Source organism: Moschus berezovskii, chromosome 6 (genome assembly GCF_049115385.1).
Source record: "Moschus berezovskii isolate FMDL1 chromosome 6, NW_MosBer_1.0, whole genome shotgun sequence".
NCBI classification, from domain to species: domain Eukaryota; kingdom Metazoa; phylum Chordata; class Mammalia; order Artiodactyla; family Moschidae; genus Moschus; species Moschus berezovskii.
This window is the reverse complement of record NC_142465.1, coordinates 14,464,102-14,476,205: the sequence shown is the minus strand read 5'-3', so window position 1 is coordinate 14,476,205 and position 12,104 is coordinate 14,464,102. Positions and strand designations below refer to the sequence as shown.

The window sequence follows — 12,104 nt, the reverse complement described above, 5'->3', positions numbered from 1 at the left end:
AAAAGACACATGCACCCCAGTGTTCACTGCAGCACTATTTACAACAGCCAGGACGGTGGCACACCTTTCCTTCTTTTATGATACAACTAATGCTTTCACAGCAAAGCCTTCTCTCAACTGCTGGAGCCAGATTAGTCCCTTCTTCCTCTGTGCTACAAAGGTTTTTGTCCCATTACACACAGTGGCTTTTGTGTTCTTCTCACCAGGCAAACTAAGAGTTCCTTGAGAGCAGGAAACATTCATTTTTCTGAGCCCACTGCCTCGTACAATAAGCATTCAATATATGATTGAATATACATTCACGGATGACGTCTTCCTTCTCCGTCTCTCGTGTGCCACCTATGGGACTTTGTTTTCAGCTATTATTTGTCTCCCTGCAGAATTATTTACTGTTCAAACAAAATGTCGATGATAACATTAACAGGTTCCAATTATTTATATATTAAAATCTGGTATTTGTTGCACAGGTGCTAAGTCACTCTAGTGATGTTCGATTCTTTGCAACCCTATGGACCGCAGCCCACCAGGCTCCTCTGTCCACGACATTCTCCAGGCAAGAATACTGGAGTGGGTTGCCATGCCCTCCTCCAGGGGATCTTCCTGACTCAAGATCAAATCCACGTCTCCTGCGTCTCCTGCACTGGCAGGCACTTCTTTACCCCTACTGCCACCTGGGAAGCCTTTTGCCTGATATCATTTCCTCCAAATGTTGACATGGTTTCTTCCAGCCTTTATCTGAGTCTATGTCACTGGGTTATCTCCTCAGTGATAAGCAGTTTTCTCAGACAAATCTATATAAAAGAGAGGCCAGGTCACTCTAGCCTTATGCTTTTCTTCCCTTACGTCCTGTTATCTTTTCACTTGTATTATCTTTTTATTCATAACCTATCTCCCCAATTAGAATGCAATTTTCTGTAGGCAAAGACTGTATCATTCACTACGGTAATGCATGGTGTCCACAGAAGTGCCAAATACATATTAGGTATTCTAAAAGTATGTTTTGAACAAATAAACTTGGCTCCGTTATCATTCCAGTACAAGAAAATAAATGGAAAGCAGATCATCCACTGATCTTACTGAGTTAACTTTCCAAAAGGTCAGAGTTTAACCACCTTATAGACAAGACAAATCATCTAACGAGAACCTACCAATGAATGATAAAAATAAATTCATTAAGCAAGTGCAGGAATAAAAACTACTAGAGACCAGACTTCTACATTTCCAAAATGACCAAGTTAGGTAAATGTTTTAAGCAGAGCTTTTAGATGCAGATAGAAACTTTCAGTCAAGCAACACATTAAAATAAAGAAGATTTTCGCCCTATTAAAAATTTTTAATTTCCCAATATAAAAAAATTATAATGTGGAAGACACAAGTGATATTTTTGGAAATGATTATTTCTCTTAGACAATAGTTAAATTTTTCTTTACTTTTTAATGAAAGTTACAGAGTCCACAGGGTCACAAAGAGTCGGACACGACTGAGTGACTTCACTTCACTTCACTTTCACTGAATATTCTATTTATGAATTCATTATATAATATGAGCTTATGCTATGAGGCCTATATTAAACATTGAATCAATTCAGTTCAGTCGCTCAGTCATGTCATGTCAAGCACTCCAAGCTTCTCTGTCCAACACCAAATTCCGGAGCTTGCTCAGACTCATGTCCATTGAGTCGGTGATGCCATCCAAGCATCTCATTATCTGTCATCCCCTTCTCCTCCGTCCTTCAATCTTTCCCAGCATCAGGGTCTTTTCCAGTGAGTCAGTTCTTTGCATCAGGTGGCCAAAGTATTGGAGTTTCAGCTTCATCATCAGTCCTTCCAATGATATATATATTGGAATATATATAGTATAAATGATAAAGCATTGTATAGATAAATTCATAAACCCTTATCCTCAGGAAGCTTTCATTATGATCAGGAGGTACATTAATAAATAAATAGGTACACCAATAGTGTAGGTACACTGCCAAGTAATATAAAAAGCAAAAAGAAACCAGTGCTTAGAGGAAGGTACAAGTATGGATGTGAGAGTTGGACTGTGAAGAAAGCTGATCGTCGAAGAATTGATGCTTTTGAACTGTGGTGTTGGAGAAGACTCTTGAGAGTCCCTTGGACTGCAAGGAGATCCAACCAGTCCATTCTAAGGGAGATCAATCCTGGGTGTTCATTGGAAGGACTGATGCTAAAGATGACACTGAAATACTTTGGCCATCTCATGCGATGAGTTGACTCACTGGAAAAGACTCTGATGCTGGGAAAGGTTGGGGGCGGGAGGAGAAGGGGATGACAGAGAATGAGATGGCTGGATGGCATCACCAACTCTGTGGACATGAGTTTGAGTGAACTCCGGGAGTTGGTGATAGACAGGGAGGTCTGGCGTGCTGTGATTCATGGGGTCGCGGAGAATCGGACATGACTGAGCGACTGAACTGAACTGAACTGAACTGAAAGTTGTCTGGACTTCGAAGCACGGTGAGGATTTCTGGCATAGGGGGAATGGGAAAGAAGCGAGTTTATACTGCAGACAGAAAATTGATTTCAGAAAATTAGAGAAATATAATTTCTTTAAAAACCTGGCTGAGACAATTCAAAAGGGTTGCCCATATTGTTGCTATTCTGGGTTGATGTAAATATTATCTTTAGACATTTCTAGTTTTGAATGCATGGCTCTAACCATGGGGAAAAAAGAAGCCAGGAAACACCAAAATGTTGTTTTCTCATTTAATTTATTCCCTTCTATATTATCTATTAGATTGATCTAATACCTATTTTCTTTCTGTGGAGTACTCTCAGAATCTAACTTAAATTTCATTAAGTTGAAAAGTTACTCAAATAAAGTTCCAGTTACAATTCAGATAAAAACTTAAATCAGTAGTTCATATATAAACATCTTCAATTTCCAATGAAATATGTGTCTCTGCTAAACCACATTATACAACTTTGCACTGCACAAATTAGCTCACAAAAATAACAAGTCTTCTGGGAAAATTAGATGAAGCCAGACCACTTAAAAATCAATGTAAGTAGAGCCTTTTAACATCCATGAAAGTACTAACACAGCATCATCTTCAGTAGATCATTTACAGCCTTGACACTGGGGCTCATGCTTCCTGCTTCTACTGTAAGGAATTTGCTTCCCAACTTTCTTAAAAAAAAAAAAAGGTTAGTCAAGATGAGTAAAGAATAGACTTTCACATTAATTATTTTTAAACCAGGGGACAATGTCCTCATCTTTAGATTTATAAAACTATTTCATCATCATTTTTGCTAAAGGATCATCTTTTATTCTTAAGGTTTTCAGATATTGATAAAGCTATTCTCTTCAACTGTGAGAAAATCTCTCACCAAAACTTCCTGATGTGGTAAGGATCCAAAAGAAAAGTAAATGCACAGAAGACCTGACTGGGCTCTTCAGAAAAGCAGAACAACAAATGGCCCCAAAGCACAGAACAAGGGGTTAACTGCATTAGCCACTGGGGATGACGAAATTAAATCCAGACTTCTCCAGGAGTCTGGTATTAAGAATCTGCTTTGCAATGCAGGGAACGCCGGTTCAAACCCCTGTCAGGGAACTAAGATCCCACATGCCATGAAGCAACTAGGCCCATGAACCACAACTGCTGAGCCCACGTGCTGCAACTCCTGAGTCTGGGCAGCATAACAAAAGATCCCACGTGATGCAATGAAGTTCACGCAGACCACAACTAAGACCCGATTCAGCCAAACAAGTCATAAATATTTAAAATTTATTTGTTGCCAGAAGGCAATATCACGGCACAGCTACTTGAAAGGCCCAAACTAAAAAGACTTGGCGTGGTCAACATCAAGTTTTGGCAACTACCATTCTCCCACCACCACCACTCAGAATGTTAAGTCGGTACAACCACTCTGAAAATTGTTTGACCTTATCTATGCAAGCCAAGCATATGCCTGCCCCGTCATCTGCCATCTCACTCCTAAGCATGTCCCCAAAATTAATGCACACATATTGTCACCAAATTTTGCACAAAGATATATTCATATCAGCATTATTTGTAACAGCCCCAAACTAGTCATTACTCAAGTGACCCAACTAAGCCTCTTGCAATGAAATGAAAGAGTCTCATAAACAAAAAGTTGAAGAAAAAAAAGTATATTGATTATTCCATTTCCACAAAGTTCAAGAAAGCAAGACAACCTCATCATAGATGGTGTTTAGATGTCTGGATAACAATCATGTGAGTGTTGAGAGAGAAATGACTAAAAGGAAGCATAAGTGCTTCTGGGAGCTGGGAATACTCTGTTTCCTGATCTGGTGACATGTGTATGTTCTGTTTGTAAAAATCTAACAAGTTTATACTTATGACCTGTACACTATTCTAAATGTATGTCACATTTCAATAGAAGTTTAAAAACCTGCATGCTAGAAAAATACATGAACCACTGTAAATTCAATCTCATAGTAGCCTCGTTCACAATTCACCAACCATGGAAAACATAACCTATCTTACAGAGATGCAATTTTTAGTGGTGCAAACTATAATGCAACTGAAGTATTTATTGCTTATTTAGGAAGTTTAAGAAAAGAAAACTAAGTATACACACTGCTGTATATCTTCACCTCAATAAGGCAAACTCTGGCAGGGCTGAACTTCTGTGTGTTCCGGTTTTTGTGATTTAGGGGTTTGCTTATTGAAATACTGATGATGTGGCAAACAAAGAAATATGAGATGATCTTACCCTGACATGTTTCTGAGAAGATGAAATTCACATTTTGAAGAGAGTTTCCTAAAGAGGCCAGAGGTTGGAAGGAGGACTTCTCATGGGATATAGCCCTTGATTTCAGAGTAATTTTCTCCTCTAAATTATTCAGCCTTTATAACTACAGCTCCTGCCGTAATTATATTTCAAAAGCTACCTTTAGAATAGATAATAGACACTTTCAGTTTGAATCAAATCAGGAAAATGTAGTACACACTGGGCTTCATTTTCCCTGCATGCATATTTTTATGAAAATTTCTCAAATGCCCTTTAGGGGGTCATATTTTTGTTTACTGAATACACACATAAAAATTTACAACTGTCTGAATAAAAAAAACCCAAACTTGACACATGTAGAAGTAAATTTAAAATGTAATTAGATGCAGAGAAGATAAAGTAGGAATTTCTAAAAATAATAAGTATAGATAATATACACACACACATGCAAGATAAATACACACACTTTTATTTCACTGAGCTTTGATATAACTAGTAATCTGAAAAAAGCTAAGAGAAGGAGAAACACTGGGCTGGAGGAAGCACAAGCTGGAATCAGGATTGCCGAGAGAAATATCAATCACCTCAGACATGGAGATGACACCACCCTTATGGCAGAAAGTGAAGAAGAACTAAAGAGCCTCTTGAAAGTGAAAGAGGAGAGTGAAAAAGTTGGCTTAAAGCTCAACATTCAGAAAACTAAGATCATGGCATCTGGTCCCATCACTTCATGGCAGAGAGATGGGGAAACATTGGAAACAGTGTCAGACTTTATTTTTTTGGGCTCCAAAATCACTGCAGATGCTGATTGCAGCCATGAAATTAAAAGACGCTTACTCCTTGGAAGGAAAGTTATGACCAACCTAGATAGCATATTAAAAAGCAGAGACATTACTTTGCCAACAAAGGTCCGTCTAGTCAAGGCTATGGTTTTTCCAGTGGTCATGTGTAGATGTGAGAGTTGGACTATAAAGAAAGCTGAGTGCCGAAGAATTAATGCTTTTGAACTATGGTGTTGGAGAAGACTCTTGAGAGTCCCTTGGACTCAAGGAGATCCAACCAGTCCATCCTAAAGGACATTAGTCCTGGGTGTTCATTGGAAGGACTGATGCTGAAGCTGAAACTCCAATACTTTGGCCACCTCATGCAAAGAACTGACTCATCTGCAAAGACCCAGATGCTGGGAAAGATTGAGGGCAGGAGGAGAAGGGGCTGACAGAGGATAAGATGGCTGGATGGCGTCACTGACTCAATGGACAAGAGTTTGAGTAAGCTCTGGAAGTTGGTGATGGACAGGGAGTCCTGGCGTCTACAGTCCATGGGGTCACAAAGAGTTGGACATGACTGAGTGACTGAACTGAAGAGAAGGACACAATAAACACATACCTCCTGGAGTGGACACTAGAGTCGCTCGTGTGGAAAATTCAAGAAAGAAACATTCATCTTGAACTTCCAAGCCAAATGTAATAAACTAAAATTTCTTTCACAGATAGTAAGAAGTTAGAATTTACTTGGAAAGAAGATCAAGTTAAACTACTGATACAATTCAAAGATAAAAAATCCCCACAATAAAGGAAGCTACAGTCACTTAGAAATTCCAAATGGTAGCTAATTCATTAATTTTTTTGCACATTCATGCTAAGTCACTTCAGTCATGCCCTGAAGTGACTTTTTTTTTCTGATCCTATAGACGAGCCCATCAGGCTCCTCTGTCCATGGGAATCTCTAGGTAAGAGTACTAGAGTGAGTTGCCATGCCCTCCTCCAGGAGGTCTTCCTGACTCTGGGATGGAACCCGCGTCTTTTATGTCTGCTGCGCTGCAGGAAGGTTCTTTATCACTAGTGCCCACCTGGGAAGCCCGTTCATTTATTCATTGCTTTGCCAGTCAACAAATGTTTACTATGTGCCAGGCACTATTCTGTGAGCAAAACAAAAATGGAGGAACTGACATCCTAGAAGAGGAAAAATACTAAAGAAAGATAAATAAAATATCAAGAATGGTACTCAGTAATAAATAGGTAAATTTTAAAAGGAATAAAGGAAAGCAGAAAAAGGACTTATGAAGTGGGGTGCATGGGAACGTTTGTATTTAACATGGCCAAGAAAGATCTCACTGAGAGAGTAATTTTCAGGTACCATGAATCATAAGCTATCTGGAAGAAAGACCATCTCAAGCAGAAAGCAGGCAGTATAAAGGCTCGAAGGTGGGCACAGCAAGCCTGGGGAGCTGACGGCAGGAGGTGGCGGGGGCGGCGGTGCTTGCTGGGGTGTGCAGTGTAATGCAAGGGGGTGCTGGGAGGAAGTCTCAGGACTCATATAAGACACTGACTCTTGCAAAAGTTTTCCTACGCCCTATTTTCCCCGGCTGAGCTAGGTGCCTTACCGCAAAATACTACACTACTCTACATAACCGATGTTATGTTTCTGTGATTTTTTTAGCTCTTTAAATACAGAGAATAAGTTCATTTACCTGTATTCCTTCTTCCAAGGAAGGTGTGGCATGCAAACCAAGTATGCGTTGAATGCAGACGGGATCTTGAACCAAACCATCTCTCTACAAATACCTTAAATAAGCGTTTCATTATCAGCTCCCCACAAGAGATGACAGTTTGAGAAAAGCTCTACTTCTGAATCATGCTATAAAATCTTCAGATCCTTCACGTCACTGAAACACTTTACCCTAAAATGTTCTGGTTCACTAATTAAGAAGTACAAACTTTAGTTTTACCTAGACAGAAACTCCCAGCAGAAATGAAAACAAATAAAGTACAAAGGCTCTTCTTTTTGTTTGTTCTCAATGGCCTTACCCATTAAATCTTTCTTTCCCTGTCTTCTCTACTTAATAAAGTGAAAGCCACAGGGAACCAGGAGCAGGTAATCAAAATACAGCACAATGCTCCCCTCTTTCCTAACAGTCCTTTCTTTAGTACTTTAAAGAAGAAAACCCTGGGGAATCAGAAGCTGTCAGCAGGTGAGAGAAACAGGCCTTTTAAGTACTTTGATGTCAGGCCAAACTGAAACCAATGAACCAGTACAAACCTCAAAAGGGTCTAAGAGTCCAGACTCCACATGAGAAAACCAAGATGAGTTAGCAGAATGGCCTCTAAGCAAAATGTGTGTGTATACTTATCAGATACACTTACTAATTAAAAACAAAACAACAGAAAATGAGAGTAGGAACAACTGATTTAACACTTCCTAGTTTATGTTTCCAACTCTGATGTTTGGTCATGTATCAAATTCAACATACTGATATAGATCATATATGTTAAATACATAAGTAAGTTTCCTAATCAGGATAGCAATTAAGATTAACCTGGATCTTAATATTATTGTTGTTACTGTTTAGTCACTAAGTCGTGTCTGACTCTTTTCGGAGCACACCAGGCTCCTCTGTGCATGGGATTCTCCAGGCAAGAAGACTGGAGTGGGTTGACATTACCTTCCCCAGGGGATCTTCCTGATCCAGGGATTGAACCCATGTCTCATGCATTACAGATGGATTCTTTACCACTGAGCCACCTAAGAAGCCCATCTTAATATCAACCTGTCTTAATTATTAATGCGACTATGACCATACACCCAAATCATAGGATTAAGGTTTTGAACACAGGCTATACACCTTATCTAAAAGCTGAAAATGCAAACCTAAAGTAAAACACAGAATGTAACAGGTTATCAGGAGATTTACATTATCTTTTAAAATAAAACACAGCCTCAGATGAAAAACAAAATCATTTGATAACAGACTGCCTTTCATCCTCAGACCAGTGTGAGCTCTATCTCTGGATACTTCATTCTGAAAATACACAGTTCCACGCACAGACTCATGAAAAGTATCCAACACTGTATTCGCAGCATTCTTTTCTTTTCTTCTGTAGTCAGCTGCCCAGTATTTGAACTCTCTTATTAGACTGGAATTTCCCTAGTATGAGTCCCAGAAAGAGGCAAAGCCCTATTCCTACTATGAAATGAAAAGGCAAGGCAGTTCCTCCCAGCTGCCTGGGACTGGGGGCGTGTAAGCTAGTTAGCCAACTAGTGTGCTTACTCTGGCAGTCTAGAAGTCAAGTCAGCAGCTCTACTTCTTAGGCAATTTGTGGCTTCTCCTTAACTCCTCACTGCTACCCCTTCTCCCTTGGGGTCTTCACTTTTCATAAATTCCTCTTATGTGCCAGTCAGCTGAGGGTAAACTTTGCTGCTCTAGCCAGGCTGCAAACCCTCCCTGTTTCCTCCTGTTATTGCCTGCAGCAGTTTTCTCTCAGTTGACTTTTTTGAAATCCCTTAGAAGGCTAAACAGAAACAATGCTGGTGCAAAAGGATATTATTTCAGAGAGCCGGGGGAGTTGACCAAATACTCTAAAACTTGCATGGAAATTCTACATGAGTTTTTTTAAAAAAAGCAAAATAAAAGAATGTGATTCAAAAAGCCTCCATATAAAAGTAAAGGTATTTACATGGGAAATTTCAGCAATACCTTCAGACATTTTTGGTCATCACAACTGGGAAAGGGGTGCAACTAATGAATGAGAGCAGAAATGCTGCTAAAAACCCTACCGTGTATATGACAGCTCCCCACAGAAGAATTACCTGGCCTAAAATGTCAACAGTATCAAGGCTGAGAAACCTTGCCCTCCAATCTACCTCCCTTCAAATCACAAATAAATAAATGCCCTCCCCCAGAGCAAGAATAAGTCTCCTACAGTCCACAATACCCAAATACTTTTATAATTACTTATGACATCTCATTTCTACCCTAATATTGGAAGAAAAGAATCTCATAACTTATCTGCCAATATCATGATTCACCTGAAAACTACCCAGACTGGGGGCGGCGGGGCAAAGGAAGAGCAAACAAAGGAAAAGAATAAGCACGTGCAAAGATCTTTAAAGGGCCAGGAGTGCCTGAGGGAGTGTAAGGATGTCTAGGGTGAAAAAGAGTTATGTTCATGGCCAAGAGCATTGGGAAATGAAGCTTGGAGGGATGCTGTGATCAGACTCCAAAGTGTCTTATACATCACAGGAATCCAGATTTTGATCTCTAAATAACAGTAGTTTTTACAGAAGAGGTTTTTAAGTGGGGGTAGAGTAATAAGTCGTTTCTTAGGAAGAAAATCTTACTGTCATCTTAGGTGACAATGTGACAGGAGCACAGCCTGGTAGCAGGTGAGTCAGAAGGCAAGGGGACCGCTGTAACAGCACAAGGGTTGGGTGGAAAGAGTGGCCAGGTGATGGACGGAAAATGAAGGCCAGAGAGAATAAAAGCACACTGTTAGAGATTTGTTAACCTCTTCCTTTAAAATAAGGTCCCATTTCCAGGTTATTTTTGTGTATGATGTTAGGGAGTGTTCTATTTTCATTCTTTTACAATAGAGTTTTCCAATTTTCCCAGCACCACTTATTGAAGAGGCTGTCTTTTTTCCACTGTATATTCTCGCCCCCTTTGTCATAGATTAAGTGATCACATGTGCGTGGGTTTATCTCTGGGATTTCTGTCCGATTCCATGGATCTAGACAGTGTCATACACAGTGAGGGGAGTCAGAAAGAGAAAAAAAAATATATTGTATGTTAATGCATATATGTGAAATCTAGAAAAATGGTGTAGACGATCTCACGTGCAAAGCAGAAACAGAGACACACAGGTAGAGAACAAACATGGGTATCAAGGGGGAAAGGGTGGGGTGGGAAGGACCGGGGGTTTGGGACTGATCCATACAGCCTACTGATACTTGCTGTCGTTTAGTCGGTAAGTCGTGTCCAACCAACTCTTTTGTAACTCCATGGACTGCAGCCGCCCAGGCTCCTCTGTCCATGGGATTTCCAAGGCAAGAATACTGGAGTGGGTTGCCATTTCCTTCTCCTCATCTAGGGATCGAACCCACGTCTACGGCATTGGCAGGTGGATTCTTTACCACTGAGCCACCAGGGCAATGCTACATGATTGATACGATATATAAAATAGACAACTGATGGGAACATACAGTGCGGCACAAGGAACTCTATTTAACACACCCTGGGGAGCTAAATGGGAGGGAAATCCAAAAGGGAGGGGATATATGTATGAATATACATATGAATATATGCTGATTCATTTTGCTATGCAGTAGAAGCTAACACAACACTGTAAAGCAACTATAATGCAATAAAAAACGTTTAAAAATAATAAAATGAGTATCTTTTAGTACTGTAAAATATAAAGAATAAAAACAATTTAAATGAGTAAACACATCTATTTACAGTGTGCACTAAAAGTACAATAACATGCAATGAATTAAGAGAATTAAGGCTATGCAATGAGAATGTATGCTATTTAAATTAATTTCTGTATGATTTCCAAAGAACATGTATAGAAAGTTAATAATATTACCTGTTCCAGGACTTCTTTATAGGTAATAGTGGCTTTAGTGTTTGTAACAGGACTGTCATAAATGATAGCAATCTTATCTCCTTTACCACTTTCAATATGACGGTCGATGGCATTGTAACAAATGTTAAGCATCCCTTCCACAAACCTGAAAAATAATTGGAAAGTAAAAGTGAATGACTCTTTTCAAAACATATACGTTGCTTGACTAGGTTTCCGTAGTTCTAGTTTGGTGAGCTGCCTTTAAAACAGTGTTTTCCCGTGCATGTTATACCAAGTAATGATGGCTGTAAACTATTTAAGATGGTACAGAAGTGACATTTTGATTTTAATAAATATGTATTTATTTTCATGCACACTAGAAGAAAATATACCTCGCACTTCAAGGGGGCCTTCTCTTGTGGCTTAGACAGTTAAGAACCCGCCTGCAATGTGGGAGACCTGGGTTCAGTCCCTGGGTTGGGAAGATCCCCTGGAGAAGGAACGGCTACCCACTCCAGTATCCTGACCTAAAGAATCCCATGTACGATACAGTCCAGGGGGTCACAAAGAGTCGGACACGACTGAGTGACTTTCATTTCACTCACTTCACTTCAAGGTGACAGTTTTGTGGATTTTATTGCTTAGGATGAAACTAGAGTATACAGCCCCAAAATAATCTGCTTTACATGGATGAAATGAACTGTATCCACCTGCAGCACAGACGCACTAAGCTGAGAGGGCAAATAGTAGGTGCACGACTGAAGTCTGGGTGTCTGCTACAAAAAGAGACTGACTGGAAATAAATCAATTCTGTGAAACATTTATATTCCTTGAAAGACATATATTTGCTTTAATTAAATGTAATACCCCCAATTTCACAAAGTATAGGTAAGATCTTTTCAGAATTTTGAGATGCTTCATAATTTGAATAAGCAGTCAACATGCACATATGCTTAATAAATTTTTTAAACTTCTCAATTCACTACCTTATCTCTTAATTGCTGAGTGCATCCCT

The 12,104-nt window shown here is 39.5% G+C and overlaps 1 protein-coding gene across 4 annotated transcripts in view; it reads right to left on the bottom strand.

Annotated features, from left to right (window-relative positions):
• The window catches only part of ACSS3 (acyl-CoA synthetase short chain family member 3), a 234,622-nt gene that overhangs the window by 194,973 nt on the left and 27,545 nt on the right, over nucleotides 1-12,104 (bottom strand). For all 4 annotated transcript variants that reach the window (XM_055395766.2, XM_055395764.2, XM_055395767.2 and 1 more), the window contains exon 2: nucleotides 11,111-11,255. In XM_055395766.2, coding sequence (XP_055251741.1) covers nucleotides 11,111-11,255 — 145 coding nt within the window. The remainder of the gene's footprint in view (nucleotides 1-11,110; nucleotides 11,256-12,104) is intronic.